The 24476-nt window shown below is 41.6% G+C and overlaps 1 protein-coding gene across 1 annotated transcript in view; it reads left to right on the forward strand.

Moving 5' to 3' along the window:
- The window catches only part of LOC126278878 (uncharacterized), a 73507-nt gene extending 51483 nt beyond the window's left edge, over window positions 1–22024 (forward strand). Inside the window, exons 3-4 of the mRNA XM_049979152.1 lie at window positions 21620–21788; window positions 21868–22024. Coding sequence (XP_049835109.1) covers window positions 21620–21788; window positions 21868–22024 — 326 coding nt within the window. The remainder of the gene's footprint in view (window positions 1–21619; window positions 21789–21867) is intronic.
- The last annotated feature ends 2452 nt before the right edge of the window (window positions 22025–24476 follow it).

The raw sequence follows: 24476 nt of genomic DNA on the forward strand, positions 1-24476 counted from the left end.
AGCACTTTATTAGCAAAAGTGTTATCTTTTTCATTCGTGGCACGAGCACTGTAAACATCACTCCAGTGGATGTCTCTAAGGAGTATCATAAAACAATCAATTTTTGGCTTATTGATTACCCTCTTGAGTTCAGATTTAACAGATTTTATGTTCTGCTCGGTATTAACATTTAACAAAAGGAACTGCATGTCATGGTCTGAGAGGACATTGAATATTAGTTTTGTAATACAATTTTATTCATTGGACTTTTCTATAAAGATATTATCAGTGGCTGGTTGTGAGCAATTGGCTAGCCTGGTTCAGAACTTTACAGTGGGAATTAAGTTGAAATATAGAGTTGCTCACTCAAATAAGTTCTTATTAAGAGAGTCTTTAAGGAAATCTACATTTAAGTCACCAGCAACCAATATTTCTTTGTTTTTGGTTGTTAAATGGGTCAGTGCAGCTTCAAGGTTGTTCATGAACAGATTAAAGTTACCTGCAGGTGCTCAATATACACTTAATATTATGAAGGTCAAACAATGGAATATTAAGGATTGAATGTAACAATACGAGAGAAGGAAAGTTGCTACTCACCATATAGTGGACGTGCTGTGTCGCGATAGGCACAATAAAAAGATTCACACAATTGTAGCTTTCGGCCATTAAGGCCTTTGTCAGCAGTAGACACACATGCACACACACACACTTGCGCAAGCGCAACTTATACACACATCTGCAGTCTCAGAGAGCTGAAACTACACTGTGAGCGGCAGCACCAGTGCATGATGGGAGTGTTGACGGTGGCCATTCATGCTGACAGACAGCTTGTTGGTTGTCATGCCTACATAGAATGCAGCACAGTGGTTGCAGCTGAGATTGTAAATTACATGACTGGTTTCACAGGTAGCCCTGCCTTTGATGGGATAGGTGATGTTAGTGACCAGACTGGATTGGTGGTGGTAGGAGGATGTATGGGACAGGTTTTGCATCGAGGTCTATTACAGGGATACAAGCCATGAGGTAAGATATTGGGAGCAGGTGTTGTGTAAGGATGGATGAGTATATTGTGTAGGTTTCGTGGACAGCAGAATACCACGGTAAGAGGGATGGGAAGGATAGTGGGTAGGACATTTCTCATTTCAGGGCACAATGAGAGGTAATCGAAACCCTGGAGGAGAATGTAATTCAGTGGCTCCAGTCATGGATGGTACTGAGTTAAAGGGGGACTGCTTCTCTGTGGCCGTACTGTGGGGCTTTGGGAGGTGGTGGGAGACTGGAAAGGCACAGGAGATTTGTTTTTGTACAAGGATGGGAGGATAATTACTGTCAGTGAAGGCTTCAATGAGACCCTCGGTATATTTAGAGAGGGACTGCTCATCACTGCAGATGCAGCGACCACGGATGGCTAGGCTGTACGGAAGGGACTTCTTGGTATGAAATGGGTGGCAGCAGTTGAAGTGGATGTATTGCTCATGATTTGTAGGTTTGACATGGATGGAGGTACTGATGTAGCCATCTCTGAGGTGCAGGTCAACATCTAAGAAGGTGGCTTGTTGGGTTGAGTATACCAGGTGAAGCAAATGGGGGAGAAGTTCTTAAGGTTCTGGAGGAATGTGAATAAGATATCTTCACCTTCAATCCAGATAGCAAAGATGTCATCAATGAATCTGAACCAGTTGAGGAGTTTAGCATTCTGGGTTTTTAGGAAGGATTCCACTAGATGGCCCATGAATAGGATACCATAAAATGGTGCCATGCAGGTGCCCATAGCCATACCGCAGATTTGTTTGTAGGTAATGCCTTCAACGGAGAAGTAATTGTGGGTGAGGATATGGTTGGTTATGGAGACTAGGAAGGAGGTTGTTGGTTTGGAATCCACTTATGAGCCACACTGTATCAACGGACTAGGCCACAGGCAGCCTCAAGACCACACTGATTGTTGGTGCAGCATCTTATGTCCCACATTACTCCCGCCAATATACTAAGCCTATACCTTCAAACTGATCATGCTCCCTGTGTCAGCTCCTGTAATTTTACGTGTTATCTCCTGCACTTTTGCGGTGCCACACGATCTTACATCTCTAACTACTAACCCCTCCCCACCCCTTACACCTTCTCCATTCTATCCCCATTCGCACCCACTAAATCTACCATCCAGTCACATCTGCCACCTCCCTTTATATGCTTTTCCACCCTCAAACCTGCTACCTACAGTAATATACATATATTTATTAATGATTAGTTATTCTCAACTTTGGCTTTTGTGACTTCTCACCAATTATAGTGAGTTTTCGCCTTCCACTATCATCGTCTTCCTCAGACTTCATCTCTTTTTTTCCCCTGTGCATCCATTTCGTACTTTTCACATGTATTTGGGTGTATTTTTGCGTAATTTTTCGGACATAATTATACCTTCTTACGTATTTTTTCACATTTTTGCACTGTCATGGATCCTTGCTCCTTCCATCTGCGTCAATACAGAAAAGTTTCCTTATCCCTAGCCAGATCCCAGTCCAACATACTGTTCCTGCATTGTTGCTTGGCTCATGAAATCCCCCCTAATGACCTTACCCTCATTTTACCCATTTCTGGTTGCCACCCCTCCTTCCACAATGACCTCCACCTGTACAGATTCCTCCAATACTTAGTCCTCACCAACATAGACCTGCAAAACAATATCAACCAAGCCCAATCCTCCTTGCAGTACCTTCTCTCCATCCACAAAATTCTCCTGCTATGTAATCCCAAATTCCTGGAACCCATAACACACATTGAAACTATTGCCCTGAAGGAACTTGAGCAACATGCACAACGCTACCTCAAAAAGCTCTCCATCCTGCTCACTTCCTACTCCTGTCTTGGAGTACCACTGTCCACCACTTCTACAACAACCTCCAAACCTCCTCCACGCCTCCTCATTGCTGACAAACCCTGTCTCGCAGACCTGCTACACTTACCCCACCCTCCAAAACTCCCTCCCACCACCACACAGAACTCAAAACCTAAACAGACCCACAACACAGTCATGAACCTTTCCTCCAGAAGCCTTAGTCCCACAGAAATATCAGTCCTTTCCAAAGGTCTCACCTTTTGTCCCACTCCCAAATTTAACCATTCAGGACTAGTCAAAGACCTTCTCTCCTTCTCCCGCTCCCTATGTTGGAAACGCTTTTTCGCCACCAATCTGACCACTCAGACTCAACCAAAGACCAATACTGAACCTTGCCTAACTCAGTTCACTCCTCCATCCAACCGTGATCCACTCCCACTGCCTCCAAACCACCATCTGTTAACTTTCCAGAATTTCTCATCCTCGGACCTTTCCTCACCATCAGTTCCCAAACCCTCAGCATGCATACTAATCTTACTTCCAAAGAAAGAACCACAGTCTACCAACTAAAAACTGATCCCAATCTTATAATCCTACCTGCAGACAAAGGCTCCACCACCGTAGTTTTGAACCGCAAGCATTACGTGGCAGAAGGTCTCCATCAGCTGTCAGATACTTTCATCTACAAACCATGCTACAGTGATCCCATTCCAGCAATCCAGCAGGATCTCCAGTCACTACTCAAATCTCTAGGCCCATCTCAGAACCTCTCCCCAGAGTCCATCTCTCTACTTACCCCTACCACTCCCCGGACCGCCACCTTCTACATGCTTCCTAAAGTTCATAAACCCAACCACCCAGGATGCCCCATTGTGGTGGCTACTGTGCCCCCACTGAGGGAATCTCTGCTCTCGTAGACCAATACCTTCAACCTATTACCCAGAACCTATCCTCCTATATAAAAGATATCAACCATTTCTTCGATCGACTCTCCACAGTTCCTTTCACTTTACCACACAGTGCCCTGCTCATTACTATTGATGCCACCTCCGTGTACACTAACTTTCCTAATGCCCTTGGCCTTACTGCTATCGAACACTACCTTCCCAGATGCCCTGTGGATTCCAAACCAACACCCATCTTCCTAGTCTCCATGACCATCTATATCCTCATCCACAATTACTTCTCCTTTGAAGGGATTACCTACAAACAAATCAGCAGTAAGGCTATGGGAACCTGCATGGCAGCATCCTATGCTAACCTATTCCATGTCCACTTAGAGGGATCCTTCCTAAAATCCCAAAATCCTAAACCCCTCAACTGGTTCAAATTCATTGATGACATCTTTGGTATCTGGATTGAAGGTGACGACAATTTAGTCACAATCCTCCAGAACCTCAACAACTTCTCCCCCATTTGCTTCACCTGGTATACTCAACCCAACAAGCCACCTTCCTAGATGTTGACCTCCACCTCAGACATAGCTGCATCAGTACCTCTGTCCATATCAAACCTACTAACCACCAGCAATACCTCCACTTCGACAGCTGCCACCCATTCCATACCAAGAAGTCCTGTCTGTAGAGCCTAGCCACCCATGGTCGCCGTATCTGCAGTGATGAGCAGACCCTCTCTAAATATACCGAGGGTCTCACTGACAGTAAATATCCTCCAATCCTTGTACAAAAACAAATCTCCCGTGCCTTTCCAGTCTCCCACCACCTCCCAAAGTCCCACAGTACGGCCACAGAGGAGCATTCCCCTCATAACTCAGTGCCATCCAGGTCTGGAGCTACTGAATTACATTCTCCGTCAGGGTTTCGATTACCTCTCGTCGTGCCCTGAAATGAGAAATGTCCTACCCACTATCCTTCCCACCCCTCCTACTGTAGTATTTTGCCATCCACTGAACCTACACAATATACTCGTCCATGCTTACACAACCCCTGCTCCCAATCCCTTACCTCATGGCTCATACTCCTGTAATAGAACTAGATGCAAGACCTGACCCATACATCCTCCTACCACCACCTACTCCAGTCCGGTCACTAACATCACCTATCCCATCAAAGGCAGGGCTACCTGTGAAACCAGTCATGTAATTTACAAACTCAGCTGCAACCACTGTGCTGCATTCTATGTAGGCATGACAGTCTGCATGAACAGCCACTGACTAACTGTGGCGAAAAACAAGAGGACCACCCTGTAGCTGAACACTCTGCCAAACATGATACCCCTCAGCTCAATGACTGCTTCACAGCCTGTGCCTTATGAATCCTTCCCACCAATACCAGGTTTACTGTATTGCGCAGGTGGGAACTTCCCCTGCAATACATCCTACGTTCCCGTAACCCTCCTGGCCTCAACCTTCGTTAGTCACTGTCCTCACCCATCCAGCCCCCTCCCTCCTCCCCCTGTTCCCATTCCAGCACTGCACAGCCGTCATTTCATAGCCACACCCAGTCTTTTAATTTATTTTATTTCTCTCCTTTCCGCTACTTACCCTCTCCCCTCTCCACACCTTCTCTCCTGCCCTCCGTCTAAACTGCAACACTTCACTGTCCGCCACTCCCACCATACTATCCCTCCCCCTCCACACCCCAGCCTCTTCCTTAACGCCAGCCAGTCACCATTCCCATCATGCACTGGTACTGCCACTCGCATTGTAGTTTCAGCTCTCTGAGCCTGCATTTTGTGGGTACAAGTTGTACTTGTGTGAGTGTGTGTGTGCGCGTGTGTGTGTATATATGTTTACTGCTGACAAAGGCCCTAATGGCCAGAAGCTACAATTGTGTGAATCTTTTTATTGTATGTATCGCAACTCAGCACCTCCGCTATATGGTGAGTAGCAGCTCTCCTTCTCTCGTATTGTAATATTATGAAGGATTTTTATGAAATTCTGCTTCTGCATCCTTCCATATGCTGTTCTAGACAAAATGTATGAATGTCTAAGTTTTTTAAATTTATGACAGTTCCTGATAAATGTGGCAACCCCTCCGTCCTCCATTCCTGTTCTAAAAAAGTGAGATGCTAACCTAAATCCTGTAACACTTAAAAGTTTTATACCAGTGGTCACATTATGTTCAGAGAGGCAGAATGTGTCAACTATGCAGATAATTATTCATTCATTTTATTTCTCAGTCTGTGAATATTTTGATGCAATAAAGATAGCTGAGATTTCCTATTGACTGAGTTAAAATTGGGTAGAGTTGAAGTTTCTGCTGCTTGTTGAAAATTCTTAACCAGCAGCTGTTTATGTAGATGTAATAAGGTAGAATTATGTTTTTTGGTTTCTTTCTCAAACTGAAGGTTTGTCTCAATCCTGACCTCTCTTAAAACTTGATTTCTTTCTGTCCTCCCTGCACTTAAAAAGGGTCTTTTCTGAACCATATAAGCACTAGTGTTTTATCACTCATGACAGTGCCTCTCCCCTTTAACTTTCCTGCTTTTTCCCAGCCAGTTTACCCTGTTATGACTTCAGCACCACTTGTTAGCAGCAGAGACAGTGGTTGCACCAAAGACTGAGACGGCATGGAATTTTACAATTATTTATTGAACTTTCTTTACAATTTCTCCCTCATTGTCGCCCCAGCAAGGGCATGCCCAAGGAGCCGCGTCGCCATGAGGTCAGCTGCCGATGCCTGCTGCACCGGCAGCTGGGAAGCCGTCAGTCGCGTTGTCCGTGAGGTCCCATTTTTGACGGACCATGCGCTGTGGGGCCGGGTTGCTGTGAAGTCCGGGCATCAGTCCTCGGCAGCACCTGTGACCAAGACAGCGCTGCGGCCGGTCCTGCTGGAAGTTCTCACTGTAGTCAGTCAGCCATGGTGCCGACCGAACTCTGGCCAACCTCCAGAGCTGAAGTTGACATCTGGCGGTGAACAGATGACTCCTGGGAGCTGGAACAGACTTCCAGAATCATCACCTATGAAGATTGAACATCTGGACATGGACCACATCTGTCCTCAGATCCGAACTGCTTCCTAATGGCGTCTGTCTGTTGCTGCCTGTGCTCCACTATTTATATCCGGCAGGAGGACGTTTTTTACCCTCGGTGGTAGCTTTTTGTTATCACTCCCGCAGTATATTGCAGCGTAACTTAGCATGCTGGCCTCACTTCCCCTTACTCAGCAGTCTCCAGGCTTCGCTCGGTGCTCGGTCTGTGTGTGTCCTTGCGGCTATCTGTTGTAGACTGCTGCTGTCAGCAAGGCTATCTGTGCTTGCCTATTTCACAATGCCTCAGTCCTCTGTTTTGCCATTCTCCACTGCCTGAAGCAATGCTTACTACATGTGGCCGCAACACTCCCTCCTCCTGAAAATTAAATTCGTCCCCAAATTTACCCTATACGTTAACTCCAGTTCTATTCTATATTCTACTTCATCCCTATATACATCCAAGTTGCCCTGACTCATGCCCTACTGGTAATCCATTCTACAGAAATCTCATGGAGTGGTCTTGCATTACCATGGTGAATCCTCTATTTTAATAAGACACATACCACACCAATAAATACAATCAACACGGTAATAGTACTGGCTGAAATACCAATAGTCGCTATGCTACGTTTCCGGCTGGTATCGTTTTCCTCCACATGCCTTAATATTTGCTGCATTGAAATTTGACCTTTCTCCGAATATACTAGTTTATCTATCGTTTGCAATAGTCTAGCATCCAAGGTGTTGTTAATATATGTCAAATTTTCTCCTGGAGTGATTCTGAATGATGCATCTGGCCAGTACAACATCATATGAGTATTTGTAACCTTGGTGACTCCCGTGACTGTCACAGATAAGCTAAAACAATCCTCTACTATTTCACAATTTTTCCCATTGATTAGCAAACTACTGTCCCAAAATTCCATCTCGGGGTTTGCTGTCCAATTTCCATTGTCATAACACTTGGCTGATATCCTTTCCATAGCGAATACTGAATACAACCAATGCCTCCCAACTTGCTGAAAATGTGGCGTAGCCTTCACTATTATTCTCTGACACTCCAAAGTTTCTGCTTCTGCCCTAAATAACTGTATCTCACATGACTCCTTGCCCATGAAAACATGATGGACAAATGAAAACTGACTCCGTTAGACATCTTCTCAACTCTAAACTTGACATTGTAGCATGAGTATCCCCCTCCTTAGAAATTAATAAAACCTCCTGTGTCCTGAACTGTACGACCTTCCCCATGCACTCCCATCTGACCAGATAAGGATGCACTTTGTGACAGTGATACCACTTTGTGACAGTGATACGTCTCCTCACACTAGTTACTGGAAATCTACTCTCTATATACATCTTAACTAAATCCGTTGTTACCTTAATCCTAGACATATGATAAAAAAGTGATACACTTGCTTCAATTATGGACTACATGCTCTACCCCCTCTGGAAACATTCCCTCTGCCTGATTCAGACTCCGTCTGAATTTTCCTGGTGACATCAACGTCACACTCACCTGCCAGTGCAATGCGTGATGTACTGCCTCTTGCCATTCATCCATCCCCACTCATGCATCACCAGTTCTGTTAACCAGTTCCCGCAGCAATTTAGCCACTTCCAGCTTCCTTTCCACTATATCCAATCGCGTTTGTACCTGGTCAGATCCATATTCAATAATTTCTGTGTTTGTTCTAAATATGCTTGTAACCCTGTAGCCATCCCATGCACCACGCATGTCACATTCAACTACTCTGTACCTAATCCCCGTATCTCTGTTGTGTGTATATCCACTAACTTCCCTATGCTTTCCTCCCTGTCATGAATAACTGTTAAAGAATTGTTCAAACCCTCAATATCGCCTCTATCCGCTGTTCCAAAAATTGTTTTCAGCAACTTCTCACCTGCATTCAACCAACCCCTCTTTACTCTCTTTCTCCTCCGTGGAATCATGCTCATGACTTGGCGCAGTTATTTCCTTACATGACCTATCCAAAGCCTCGTACTCTTCTTGCATGTCTGGTAATATTCCGTTCTTAGATGCAACTGTTTCCACACTCGATACCACCTCCTGTTGCTACCGCATCTCGTTCCTTACCTGCAGGATGTTGAGTGCCAGCCGAAGGGTCCACTTGTGACTCGTGAGGACCACATCCTGTTGTTTCCCAAACAACACCCCACTTTGCAACGGCATATCCTGTACCTGGCCAGTTTGTGTCAACTGCCAGAGCACTATGCCCCATACTATCCTCTTGTACCCCATCCCGCATCACCTACAGAATGGAGAGAGAAGGAAAAACCTCCCATCACTACCCCTTAATACCAATAAAATAACCCTAGTCCATGCACAAAAATAATACACACATGATAATTACTGCTAACTACACATCCCTCAAATGCAACTTATACTTAATACCTGGTTTACTGTCTGCTTCTGGCACTTCTTTTCACTTTCTGCCAGAAGGAGAAGTACATATACATGGATCTACTACCACCTGGAATGGCTTAACACTACTAACGTGAACCACCACTGTCTTGGTAGGCACTTGTAATTTTACATTGACAAGTGAAGTCATTTCCACTACCTGGTACGGTCCCTGGAACTTTGTGAACTTCTTGGTTTTCCCTTTTGGAACATATGGATTAGCTAGTAGCACCCATTGGCCTATTCTGTACTGTGGCAACTTCCTCGTTGTACCTCCCATCCATTCTTGTCATTCCAATGCTTTCATGTTAGTTTGTCTATCTATCTGCCATACTTCCTTAATGATTTTCGCAAACTGCCTTACATGCTCGCCATCCGCTCCCAGCCATGGACGAAGCATGTCAAAAGGTGATGGCAGCTTCCGCCCATACACTACTTCGTACAGCAACAATCCTATTGGCGTATGTACCTTAGTATTATATGCACTGGTTATAAATTGCAAGTACACGTTCCAGTCGGTGTGTTCACTATTTACATTGTGACTCAATATCTTAGCAATCATGCGATGCACTCTCTCCGTTCGGCTGTTTGCTTGCGGATGGAATGGAGTAGTCCATAGTTTCTTTACCTTCAGTAACTTACACAGTTGCTTCATCAGATCAGACATGAAAGTAGTACCTTGATCCGAGATTAAGGACTGAGGTATCCCATACCTGAGTAACCAATTATTAACTAAAACTTGTGCCACCGTACTTGCTTTCTGATCTGGTAATGCGACCATGACTAAATCACTGTTAACACATACTTATTCCCTGCTGCACTCCTATTAAATAGGCCTAATACATCAATTCCGATTTGTTGGAAAGGTGTGTCTACCTCTGGTAATCTTTGAAGCTGAATCTTTTGATGGCTCAAGTCCGCACGCTGTGCGCATGGCACACAATTCCTGACGTACTCGTCCACGTCTTGATGTTGTGTTCTCCACCAAAATTTCTCCACTATACGCCTATCCATAGATCTTCTCCTGCCACGCCCTGAAAGAAAATGGTCATGCACCTGTTGCAAAACTTCAGATCTAAATGCTGCTGGTATGATAACGCGCGGACCGCATTTCGTCGACCTGCAAAGTAACCCATCCTGTACTAGGAACTGCGGTTGCTTTCTGAACAATTGGCAATCACCATCCATGGTTTGTGCCCTTTTCCACTCATCTTCAGTCATCCCTGTTACTTTTAATACTGCCATTTTCCTGCTTAGTGCGTCAGCATTGGCATGTTTCACACCTGGTTTGTGTATCACCTCATAAGCGAACTCACTGTGTTTCAGCACCCATCTCAGTAGCCTACTCGCTGGATCTTTCAGACCTAATAACCATTTCAGAGCTGAATGATCCATCACAACCTTAAACCTTCTATCGTACAGATAACATCGGAAGTACGAAATCCCATATATTACCGCTAACAATTCCTCCTCTGTTGTGTAGTATTTTTGTACCACCTTGTTAAGCTGACGAGACGCAAATGCAATCGGATGTTCAATGTTCTTTGTCATCAATTTCTTGCCCAAGAGAGTTTTTATACACGTCACATTGTAGTATAACTCCTTCAAAAAAGTCTGGAAACTTCAAAACTGGATCTGATGTCAGTAACCGTTTCAACTCTTGAAATGCTTTCTCGCACTCTGACATCCACTGGAAGGTAACACCTTTTCTTAGCAACTTAGTAAGTGGCCTCACTATTTCTGCAAACCTCTGTACGAATTTTTGATAATAGCTCACAAGACCAATATACAATTGCAGTTGTTTAACTGTTTGCGGAACCGGAAAATCTCATACTGCAGAAGTGAGACTAGGATCTGTCCATACCCTGTCCTGACTGATAACATGCCTGAGATAATTTACTTGTGCTTGTGCAAAATGGCATTTGTCCTAACTTAATGTTAGCCGTATTCCCTCTAATCTTTTAAACACCTCTTCTAACTGTTCCACATAATCCTCTATATCTCTTGAAAAAACTATGATGTCATCCATTTAAGCCATGCATTTTTTTTGGTTTCACCCCATGAAGGACTCCATCCAACAACCTCTGAAATGTTGCTGGAGCATTTTTTAGTCCAAACGGCATTCTTTTATACTCAAAGTGATCACAATGCGTCGTAAATGCTGTTTTTGGCCTCTCCTCCAGACATACTTCAATCTGGTGATAACCGCTTCGCATATCCATAGTGGAGAAAAGTTTACACTGCCCTAGGTTGTCCAACGTTTCTGTGATATTCGGAATCAGATATATGTCTGCCACTGTCCGTTCATTCAAATGTCTGTAATCGCAACAAAAGCGAAATTTTTTCGACGTGTCCGGTGTCTTCTTCGGAACTAGGACCACACTACTAGACCAAGGACTATTACTGTGCTGGATTGTCCCATCTTCCAGTTGGTGCTCTATTAATTGCTCTACTACTGGTTGTAATTGTTTCGGTAGTCTGTATGGCTTATGATACACCGTAGTGTGATTCCCTGTCGGAATATCGTGCTGTGTTATCGGTGTAGCAGGTAATGTACCCTGTGCTTCAAACAATGCTTTATACTTTAGTAATAATGCTTCCATAGCCGAACGATCATTTCCTCTCAAATGATTTACCTTGTCACAAAGTGCAGACATGCTGACAGTTTTCTTTACATCATAGTCTAGCCTCTATCTATCTCCTCTTCATCCATTAACTCTACTGTGGCTATTACTAATCCCTTCAGGAGATCAACATCAACCCGCCTGAAGTTATCTAAACCCACCGGAACCATAAACTGCCCATTTATGTCCGTTACCTGTGATACATTCCTACAAATAAAGCAATGCGTCTAAAACCTCATTACTCGGTAGTGGCTCTACCAAGAATAACCCCTGCTGTGGCATGATGTTTAATCAGAAAGTCCAACCCAAGCAACGCTGAAAATCCCTGTCCCACAGTTGACAATACCTCCATTTGCTCCACACATTCCCTGTCTTAAACTTGAGCTGTGCTGCCCTAGTGCATCTAATGTTTTATCACCTACTGCACGCAATCTGTATCTCAGAGGTTCTGTCAATGCGACTATGGTGTCACTTGTCCTGGTTGCACGTGTCTCTGGCATTTTCCTTGTGGTATACCTCACCTCACAAAAATAAAATTGTATTACCCAGAAGCAAGTTAATTCCTAGCATGTCTAATGGCAAGCCATTTAGACTTACCACATTACCCTGTTACACTACCATAGAAGCTACATACATAACAAGTGCTTGCCACAAATTTATCACAAGGAGCGACGTGACCTGTTAATCCACACACTACACATTTAGATGAAACGAAGTTAAGGTGACTATCATTCCCACGAAACTGCGATAAGTCTACAGGGCTGCTAGGCCTTTCAAATGACACTCTCACATCCCATAATGTTACCCTCAACATGTCTAACTACACAGAAAACATAGAGAGAAGGCAGTTGCTGGACCCACCCTATTCGGTGTTTCTCGGTTGCTCCGCATGGTGCTAGTCAAAGTCATGGTGTGGGTGTGCCTGACACCACTTGTTACCAGCATACACAGTGGCTGCGCCAAATACTGAGGTGGCATGGAGTTTTACAATTATTTATTGAACTTTCTTTACAATTTCTCCCTCATCGTCATTGCCCAACCTTGTGGATCTCTCCGCCTGGCTGCTGCTGTGTAGGTTCTCCGACAATGCACATAACATGCGCCGCTGATCGCACTCGAGAGTGTCAAGCCACCAGTGCTCCACTGAAGCCAGGATGCCCTGTGGTTGAGATGAACTCGTCGCCGCCCGGCGCCCCAGTACAGGCACGCCCATGGAGCCACATCGCCCATGCCAGCTGCCAACGCCTGCTGCCATCAGTTGCAATGTCCATGAGGTCCCATCATGGACGGACCATGCGCTGTGGGACCGGGTTGCAGTGAAGTCCGGGCATCAGTCCCCGCGGCACCTATGACCAAGACCGCGCTGCGGCCAGTCCTGCTGGAAGTTCTTGCTGTAGTTAGTCATCCATGGTGCGGACTGAACTCAGGCTGACCCCAGAGCTGAAGTTGACATCTGGTTGTGAACGGATGACACCTGCAAGCTGGAACAGCCTTCCAGAATCGTCACCTACGAAGACTGAACATTCGGACACGGACCACGTCCGTCCTCAGATCCGAACTGCTTCCTAATGGCTTCTGTCTGTTGCTGCCTGCACTCCACTATTTATATCTGGCAGGAGGACGTTTTTTACCCTCGGTGGTAGCTTTTTGTTATTACTCCCGCAGTATATTGCAGCATAACTTAGTGTGCTGGCCACACTTCCCCTTACTCAGCACTCTCCATGATTTACTTGGCACTCGGTCTGTGTGCGTCCTTGCGTCAGTCTGTTGGTAGACTGTTGCTGTCAGCAAGGCTATCTGTGCTTGCCTACTTCGTAATGCCTCGGTTGGCGGTGTGCCTCTGTTTTGCCATTCTCCACTGTGTGAATCAATGCTTACTACATGTGGCCGCAACAACCCTTTCATTTCCTGTTGAGGTGAAGGCCATGCCTAGTATAACCCACCTATTGAGAGAACCAACAGGAACCACAACAATGTGTAATCCTGCACCCTACATAAGCAATTAACTCTCCTGACAGAAGAGTTCAAATGAGGTTGGTCATGGCACCCAATAACAGACACAAACTCAACACTAGTATGTTTCCATGCTGATGCAATCTTTGCCAGGTCACACTGTACCCAGGATCTTTGTCAGTACTATTACCTGGCCCACCCACTAAAACCATGGCATCTTCATTAGTGAAATCTTTGCAAAATGATCCTAAATCCTCTGTCACCTGCTCCAGACCAACAACCAACACCAGGCTTTTTAAAAAAAAAAAAAAAAAAAAAAAAAAAAAAAAAAAAAAAAAAAAAAAAAAAGTTACCTGTTATTTTCATAGTAGTCCATCGTGCAATAGTTGGACAGCACCTCTTCCATGGGAACAACAACAGTTTCATTCTCTTTACTGATTTCTCTACATTCTTACTTTTCAATTTGCTGCTGGAAGTTTGTTGTGCCCTGTCTACACCTGCAAATGCTTCAGGCTCACCAGCTTCTAACTGAATCAACAGGTCAAATCTATTTCCCACATTCACCACAGATCTGTCAGGCAGTTATAGGCCTGTTCCACCTGTTGCCACTTCCCAGCTCTCTTTACCCTTCTCCCTGCTTAACCTGTCAAGATCTCCCCTGGCCTTGTCTAACTCAGGGTGGCAATTTTCCCCTTCTATTCTAGTATCTTCCTCTCTCTATTACATATCTTACAAAACCACTGATGAGTCTCATTTACTCCCCCCACTCCCACGCCACTACAGTCACTTAAATAGGAAAAACTACAGCACCTGTCACACTAAAGCCCCAACCTAATAATTCTACAGCAAGCCAAGCACTTTTAACTCATGATAAGTGTAATAGTTTATTAAGAATAAGTCAGTTAAATTGAAGATAAACACGAAAATATGATTCCATGAATTTGGCTTACATGCAACTGTATGTAAACAAAAACAACAGTGCAAAGTTTCTGAAACAACAACTTAAACTTTACATCCGTATTGGAAATGTGAGTTAAATAATGAAGAGGTATGCTACACTTAAATTGCTGGAGACATTGAAGAACAATTACACGAAATTCTATAGATTTGCTGCGGAAAAATGTAAACAGAAAATACGACTATAACATGACTGTATGATCATTTCGCATTTTCTGTAATGTTATGTAAAAAAAAAAAAAATGAATCCTTAATGGTGCATTTAAAAAGCACACTAATACACCTATTTACCACATAATCAGTACTAAACTAAATGTTGTTATAATCTAAAATGACTTATCTTTACCAGAACACCAAAACTAGCGCTAGTCACCTGACTGCAGGGCTGCCAACCAGGATTGAGAACTTTTTGGTAGGGAGGACACAGCATGTTATCTTGCAAGGAGATTAATCGTCATATGTAGAAATAACTTTGGGTGTGCCCTAGGAAAGTGTGTTGGGACCCTTGCTGTTCATATTATGTATTAATGAACTTGCAGACAATATTAATAATGAAATCAGGCTTTTTGCAGATGATGCAGTTATCTATAATGCAGTACAGTGCAATTGAAAAGAAGCTTCATAAATATTCAGTCAGGTCTTGATAAGATTTCAACATGGTGCATAGATTGGCAGCTTGCTCTAAATGTTCAGGCATGTAAAATTTTGCACTTCACAAAATGAAAAAAAAAGTATCCGGTAACTATGATATCAATAAGTCAGTGTTGGAATTGGTGAAAACCCATACAATTACCTGGTTGTGACACATTGTACAGATATGAAATGGAATGATCACATAGGTTCAGACATGCGTAAAGCAGGTAGTAGAGTTTGGTTTATTGGTAGAACTTTCAAAGGAGATTGCTTACAAATTACTCATGGGACCAGTTCTAGAATATTGCTTAAGTGTATGGGACCGATGCCAAATAGGACTAACATGGGATATTGAATGTATACAGAGAAGGGCAGTATGAATGGTCACAGCTTTGCTTAATCCATGGGAGAGTATCACAGAGATACTGGAGGAACTGAACTGGAAAACTCTTCGAGATAGACATAAACTACCCCAAGAAAGTCTATTAACAAAGTTTCAAGAACTATCTTTCAATGATTACTCTAGGAATCATATCGCTCACACAGGGTTCATGAGGATAAGATTAGGAAGCATTCAAACAATTCTTATTCCTGTGCTCCATATGTGAATGGAACAGGAAGAAACCCAAAAAACTGATACAATGGGATGTACCTTCTGCCGTGTACCTCACAGTGGTTTGCGAAGTATAGATGTAGATATATCCAAAAATTGAATGATGTAAAAATTCTGTATTGAATCTCAGCATGTGGCAGCAAGATATATAAAAAAAATTGTTTCAATATATGAATACTTCACATAAAAACTGCAGTTCTTTATTTACAGACAGAAAAAATATCCTGTTATTTGATGGGAATCAAATGTAAAAACTGCTTAACCTGCTGTAACTTTTGCAAAACATATTAGTGGGAAAAGAAGAAGAAGCTGTGTTTTCTGAAGGTATAACATATCCTAAAACAAATTTATTTGGAGGCAAACACAGACAGAAGATTAGGCTCTTATCTCTAGATGAGGACTTTCTACAGTTGTAGATACATCAGTTTGAACATTCCTGGATCTTGTGTACAGAAAGTCTAATAAAAGTGCAAAAGTTGAGATTTCTATTCTTTTTATTTTCTGCCTGAAGGTACAACCTTTACCAGTGCCTCAAGTAAATGAGGTAGCATTGTGTTTAAGACACTGGATTCACATCTAGAAAGATTTGATTTGAATACGCATCATGATACAGATTTTTGTTTCCTTAAAGTTCTTAACAAAATTTTTGATGTGCTTCCTGTGGAAAGGACAGAGTTCACACAAACTGTACTTTATTGCAGTGAACGTGCATAGGCTCAGGAGGAGTGAATACAAGACCACCTCAAATGTCTGTGTCCATAGATGTAGATTAAACACTAGAGTATCACAACCAGTCCACAGAGCAATCCAACAGAAAATTAAGATCCAATAAACAGAAGTTGATGTACTTCAAATTGTTGTTAGAATACTGGGAAAATGCACTCAATCTACAAAGGAAATTGCTTACAAATCACTTTTGTAACCCACTCTGGAATATTGCTGAAGTGTGTGGGACCCATATCAAATAGGACTAACAAGGCATATTGAATATGTACAGAGGAGGGTAGCATAAATGGTCACTGATATTTTGAAGCGTGGGAGAATGTCATAGAGATACTGAAGGAACTGAAATGGCAGACCCTTGAAGATAGATGTAATCTATCCTGAGGAAGCGAGCTTACTAAGTTTCAAGATCCAGCTTGAAATGATGATTCTAGAAATATACTACAACCTCCTACCTATCACTCACTTAGGGATTTTGAGGACAAGCTTAGGTTACTTACAGCACAGACAGAGGCATTTAAATTATCATTCTTCCCACACTCAACATGTGAATGGAATGGAAAGAAAATCAAATGACTGGCACAATGGGGCTTACCCTCTGCCATGCACTCCACAGTAGTTTGCAGAGTATAGATTTAAATGTAAATTTTGAATATTGATAATGGTGACCAGCTCAATTACTATGAATGTTAATTAAGCAAGTTTACATGTCAGTGCCTGCTGTAACAGTGGTGTAGTTTTCAATCATGGCACAAACTAAAAAATTCACTTTTCTATAATCACAGTTCACAATTAGCACAGTCCTTTTTCAATTAATTGAATATACTTACTCTTCGATGCTTTATTGAAATGAGTCCATTATGCAAAATATTGAATCCAACAATAACTAGTTCTTATAATAACATTGTACACTCCTGACAGTCACAACACAGTAAAAAATGTTCATTAATTGAAGTTGCAAAGATCACATGGAAGTAATTAGTTACTGATGTTTGTGAGTTTTGCATTGAATGCATTCTCAAGTGCAGAGTACTTATAATGGAAAGATAAGTTAGAAAACGAGAGTCTATCTGGCACAGATGTTAACTGCTCACTTTCAGATCAAAGACTGAACATAGCAAGGCTTCCAGCATGACTCTTTTATAAGTTTACAATGATTAAAACAGAATTTATATATTGTTGTTGGCAAATTTTCACAAATTACAATTAAAATTAAACATTTATTTTTAATTGAACAGTAGATAGAGACTCATTAAACATGAGCTTTCGGATAAGGTAATAATTTCTACAAAATTACGTTGGTTAGTTTGTGTAGATATGTATTCTATTTCGGTAACAATGTTTTACCTAAGATGTTAATTGCCTTGAAATTAAATTAGCACAGAGGTTTCTAACATAGTTTTATTGCTGTTTGCATGAATACTTTATTTATTTCTACAGCTTTTTCATTTATTTTATCAGGAACCCAGTGAACATGTATATGTTTGTATATAAACATGATAACAAACCTTGAAATTACTGAGTTTTGTAATTAGCATGTGCTTCAGGTAAACTAACTAGCTCTCTATACTAATAGTAATCAAAAGAATATAACATAAGATGAAGTTAAGTTGAATTAGCCCTGGATCCATATTTGAGATATTTAGATGTTGGTCGTATTATACCGTTATGTTGCTGTTGTGGTCTTCAGTCCTGAGACTGGTTTGATGCAGCTCTCCATGCTACTCTGTCCTGTGCAAGCTTCTTCATCTCCCAGTACCTACTGTAACCTACATCCTTCTGAATCTGGTTCGTGTATTCATCTCTTGGTCTACCTCTACGATTTTTACCCTCCACGCTGCCCTCCAATGCTAAATTTGTGATCCCTTGATGCCTCAAAACATGTCCTACCAACCGATCCCTTCTTCCAGTCAAGTTGTGCCACAAACTTCTCTTCTCCCCAATCCTATTCAATACCTCCTCATTAGTTACGTGATCTATCCACCTTATCTTCAGCATTCTTCTGTAACACCACATTTCGAAAGCTTCTATTCTCTTCTTGTCCAAACTAGTTATCGTCCATGTTTCACTTCCATACATGGCTACACTCCACACAAATACTTTCAGAAACGACTTCCTGATACATAAATCTATACTCGATGTTAACAAATTTCTCTTCTTCAGAAACGCTTTCCTTTCCATTGCCAGTCTACATTTTATATCCTCTCTAATTCGACCATCATCAGTTATTTTACTTCCTAAATAGCAAAACTCCTTTACTACTTTAAGTGTCTCATTTCCTAATCTAATTCCCTCAGCATCACCCGATTTAATACGACTACATTCCATTATCCTCATTTTGTTTTTGTTGATGTTCATCTTATATCCTCCTTTCAAGACACTGTCCATTCCGTTCAACTGCTCTTCCAGGCCCTTTGCTGTCTCTGACAGAATTACAATGTCATCAGCGAACCTCAAAGTTTTTATTTCTTCTCCATGAATTTTAATACCTACTCCGAATTTTTCTTTTGTTTCCTTTACTGCTTGCTCAATATACAGATTGAATAACATCGGGGAGAGGCTACAACCCTGTCTCACTCCTTTCCCAACCACTGCTTCCCTTTCATGCCCCTCGACTCTTATAGCTGCCATCTGGTTTCTGTACAAATTGTAAATAGCCTTTCGCTTCCTGTACTTTACCCCTGCCAACTTCAGAATTTGAAAGAGAGTATTCCAATCAACATTGTCAAAAGCTTTCTCCAAGTCTACAAATGCTAGAAACATAGGTTTCCCTTTTCTTAATCTTTCTTCTGAGATAAGTCGTAAGGTCAGTATTGCCTCACGTGTTCCAACATTTCTACGGAATCCAAACTGATCCTCCCCGAGGTTGGCTTCTACCAGTTTTTCCATTCGTCTGTAAAGAATTCGCGTTAGTATTTTGCAGCTGTGACTTATTAAGCTGATAGTTCAGTAATTTTCATATCTGTCAGCACCTGCTTTCTTTGGAATTATTATATTCTTCTTGAAGTCTGAGCGTATTTTGCCTGTTTCATACATCTTGCTCACCAGCTGGTAGAGTTTTGTCATGACTGGCTCTCCCAAGGCCGTCAGTAGTTCCAATGGAATGTTGTCTACTCCGGGGGCCTTTTTTCGACTCGGGTCTTTCAGTGCTCTGTCAAACTCTTCACGCAGTATCATATCTCCCATTTCATCTTCATCTACATCCTCTTCTCTTTCAATAATATTGTCCTCAAGTACATCGCCCTTGTATAAAACCTCTATATACTCCTTCCACCTTTCTGCTTTCCCTTCTTTGCTTAGAACTGGGTTGCCATCTGAGCTCTTGATATTCATACAAGTGGTTCTCTTCTCTCCAAGAGTGTCTTTAATTTTCCTGTAGGCAGTATCTATCTTACCCCTGGCGAGATATGTCTCTACGTCCTTACATTTGTCCTGTAGCCATCCCTGCTTAGCCATTTTGCACTTCCTGTCGATCTCATTTTTGAGACGTTTGTATTCCTTTTTACCTGCTTCATTTACTGCATTTTTATATTTTCTCCTTTCATCAATTAAATTCAATATTTCCTCTGTTACCCAAGGATTTCTATTAGCCCTCGTCTTTTTACCTACTTGATCCTCTGCTGCCTTCACTACTTCATCCCTCAAAGCTACCCATTCTTCTTCTACTGTATTTCTTTCCCCCATTCCTGTCAATTGTTCCCTTATGCTCTCCCTGAAACTCTGTACAACCACTGGTTCTTTCAGTTTATCCAGGTCCCATCTCCTTAAATTCCCAACTTTTTGCAGTTTCTTCAGTTTTAATCTACAGGTCATAACCAATAGATTGTGGTCAGAGTCCACATCTGCCCTGGAAATGTCCTACAATTTAAAACCTGATTCCTAAATCTCTGTCTTACCATTATATAATCTATCTGATACCTTTTTGTATCTCCAGGATTCTTCCATGTATACAACCTTCTTTCATGATTCTTGAACCAAGTGTTAGCTATGATTAAGTTATGCTCTGTGCAAAATTCTACCAGACGGCTTCCTCTTTCATTTCTTAGCCCCAATCCATATTCACCCACTATGTTTCCTTCTCTCCCTTTTCCTACTGACGAATTCCAGTCACCCATGACTATTACATTTTCGTCTCCCTTCACTACCTGAATAATTTCTTTTATCTCATCATACATTTCCTCAATTTCTTCATCATCTGCAGACCTAGTTGGCATATAAACTTGTACTACTATAGTAGGCATGGGCTTTGTGTCTATCGTGGCCACAATAATGCGTTCACTTTGCTGTTTGTAGTAGCTTACCTGCACTCCTATTTTTTTTATTCATTATTAAACCTACTCCTTCATTACCCCTATTTGATTTTGTATTTATAACCCTGTATTCACCTGACCAAAAGTCTTGTTCCTCCTGCCACCGAACTTCACTAATTCCCACTATATCTAACTTTAACCTATCCATTTCCCTTTTTAAATTTTCTAACCTACCTGCCCGATTAAGGTATCTGACATTCCACTCTCCGATCCGTAGAACGCCAGTTTTCTTTCTCCTGATAATGATACTGACATATAAATGACATTATTGAGGATACCACAAAATTTTAACAGGTAATAAATAAATAAAATAATAATAATCCTGGGAGAAGAAAAACATAACAGATGGGAAGGATCCACATGCTTTGTCACAAGCTATGATGGATTTATAAGAAGCAACACTGTAGAGAAGTTTAAATAGAGAAAACTCATGTATTGATGAGAAATTATGCACTGCTTCAAGGGTTTTTCTTATTTCATTAGTAGTAGTAGTAGTCAGTAAGTGTATCATTTGTAGAAATAGTGAAAGGATGTGGATGAACATTGCCTAGGTAACATCTAGCATTAATGTAACTCATCTTTATCCACTTGTTCCTCATAGATCTATATTAATTCATAATGTTTGTCAACAATCAGATTCAGATGATAATATAAGCCTTTGTGAAGACAGCTCTTCAGGGGATGAAACAGGGAATGAGAGTTTCACTCCACTTGAAATGCAACCACAGGGAATTGTTGACAATGTATGCCCAGAAGGCTGTAGACAGGAACTGTATGAATTGACACTTAAGCTGCGATCTGACAGGTAAAGTTAATGGTATTTGTCAAAGATTTTGAAATTATTTTCCACTTACCATTTTACTAACAGAAAATAATTTTTGTAGACACTTGCTTGAACAAGGAATTGCAGAAAAAATAAAAGAAATAGAAGAAATTAAAAAAGAATTAGAAACAAACTCCAAGAAAATGAAGAGTGTGGAAGTCAACTCAAAATTATTGCAACAAAGATATGATGCTCTCCAGGTATTGTGTGAGAACTGAAACTAGTTTTTAAATTTTTGGCTAAAATAATAGATTATAACTATTCCAAAATATTTATAACTTATTCATGATAATATTTAATATAACAATGAAAACTCCAGGTAAGAATATCAATAATGTAGGAAAAGACACATTGCTACTTACCATAATAAAAACACATCAAGGCGTAGATAGGCACAATTAAAAGATACTCACATATAGCTTTCAGCCACAGCCTTCATCAGTAAAACACACACACACTCACACACACACACACACACACACACACACACACACACACACATGGAGGTGGGGAAAAAAGGAGCAAAAGAGGAGAGGAGCGGGGACAGACGGGCAGATGCATTGGCAGAGAACTACAAATAAACAGGGTGTGAGATGAGAATGGGCAGGAGATGTTAGGACAGAGGGGGTGGAAACTGTTGGCTGGAGGGTGTGGGGACAGTATGTAAGTGTAGGCTGAGGCCAGGATAATTACAAAAAACGGAGAATGTATTGTAAGGATAACTCCCATCTGCGTGGCTCAGAAAGCTGGAGTTGGCAGTAATGTGTGCAAGAGATATTCTTGCTTGTGTATGAGTGAGTGTCAATGGTGTGTGTGTGTGTGTGTGTGTGTGTGTGTGTGTGTGTGTGTGTGTGTGTGTGTTTGTCTTTTACTGATGAAGGCTGTGGCCATAAGCTTTATGTGAGTGTCTTTTCATTGTGCTTGTCTGCAACTTGATGTGTCTTCTTCTCAATTCGTAGCAATCTTCCTTTTTCTACATTGTTAATCTTTAATTCCGTATAAAGTAATATGATGGATACAAGGAAATTTTTCCATTTTGAGCCTATTTATTTTATTTATGCTAAATAACATCTGATTCATTTACCGCATCTGCTATGAAATTATGGGTGACACTATTTATGTAGTATTCTCTGGCTATCTTGCACACTCATCATTTCACCTCTGCAGAACCAAAATCCCATTATTTCTATTGAGTCTTCACTTATGAAAACAAGGGAAAATGAAAAGGTGAATGACAGCAATGACGATGAAGAATTTTGAGACGTGCTAAAGATAAATACTCATGATGTGCTTTTAACCAACATACTTTGCTGTTGTTATGATGTAAAAATCAAATTTGGATCTCAAACTTGGAAATTTGAAATTTGTGGTAAGGTCTTATGGGACCAAACTGCTGAGGTCATCGGTCCTAAGCCTACACACTACTTAATCTAACTGAAACTTATGCTATGGACAACACACACAGCCATGCCTGAGGGAGGAGTCTAGCCTCCGACAGGGGGGGGGGGAGGAGGAGAGGGGGGGGGGGGTGGCAGACTGTGACATGGCTCCTCAGACCGCACGGCTCAAACTTCGACTTCCGCAATATTTGAGAGGTATTGTTTTGTGAATCACTTGCCATGGCTTTTGTGGTAGTTTATTAATATGTTTTCCACCACTGTCAAATGGTGAGGAAACTGCAACTCTTCTTGCAGTTAAGAAAATTTTTTGAACCATTATAGAAAAAAAGGAAGAAGGTAGATTAAAGTTTAACATCCTCTTAAGAATGATATCATTAGAGAGGAAGCACATCCTTGGATTAGGAAGCAATGGGAAATGAAGTCAGCCGTGTCCTTTTGAAAAGAACGATCCTGGCATTTCCTTTAAGTGATTTAAGGAAATTATGGAAAACCTTAATCTGGGTGAGGGTTTGCTAATAACTGCATCACATCACTCGCTATCATGACAGGTGTACCCTTATCTTAGAGCATCAACTTTATTCTTTAACATTTTGTTGTAGTAATATGGCCGTATTCCTGAGACATTTGTCACCTTCCACTTGTGGAATATTTCTTTGAACTATAGGATGGTATGGACCTTCTGCTCTTCTGTTTATGAACTTTGGTGAACAACAAGACAATGTCAAAACTAACTAATTAATCTGTGCTATTGAGCTTCAGACCTTTCAACCTACTGATAAAATCCAACGAGTTGTGAATATAATGTTCACATTTCCCCACAAAGGGTCTCAACAGAGAGGCCAAATATTTTGCCAATGAGTACGTTGGTGCACCTATATGGCTAACTATTGGTCGAAAAGTCAGCACTTTTAAAATCTGCTCCAAACAAGGATTAAGATTTTCAGTTTCTTCTGAACTGGACGTTCATAGAACTTCATGTACCTTGGGAAGAGAAAGCCCTCAACTCAGCATTATTAAAACTGACGATTTTCTGGAGATACGTGGATGACACCTTCATAGTGTGGCCCCATGGAGAGGATAAACTTATAGAGTTTTTGGAGCATCTCAATTCCATTCATGGAAACATCAAGTTCACTATGGAGCGAGAGAAGAATGGCTGTTTACCATTTCTGGATGTGCTGGTTCGCCAGGAAGAAGATTGATCCCTAGATCATTGCATATACTGTAAGCCCACAAACAGACCTGTATTTGCAGGCGTCTAGCTGCCACC

This window comes from Schistocerca gregaria, chromosome 6 (genome assembly GCF_023897955.1).
Source record: "Schistocerca gregaria isolate iqSchGreg1 chromosome 6, iqSchGreg1.2, whole genome shotgun sequence".
Lineage (NCBI taxonomy): Eukaryota > Metazoa > Arthropoda > Insecta > Orthoptera > Acrididae > Schistocerca > Schistocerca gregaria.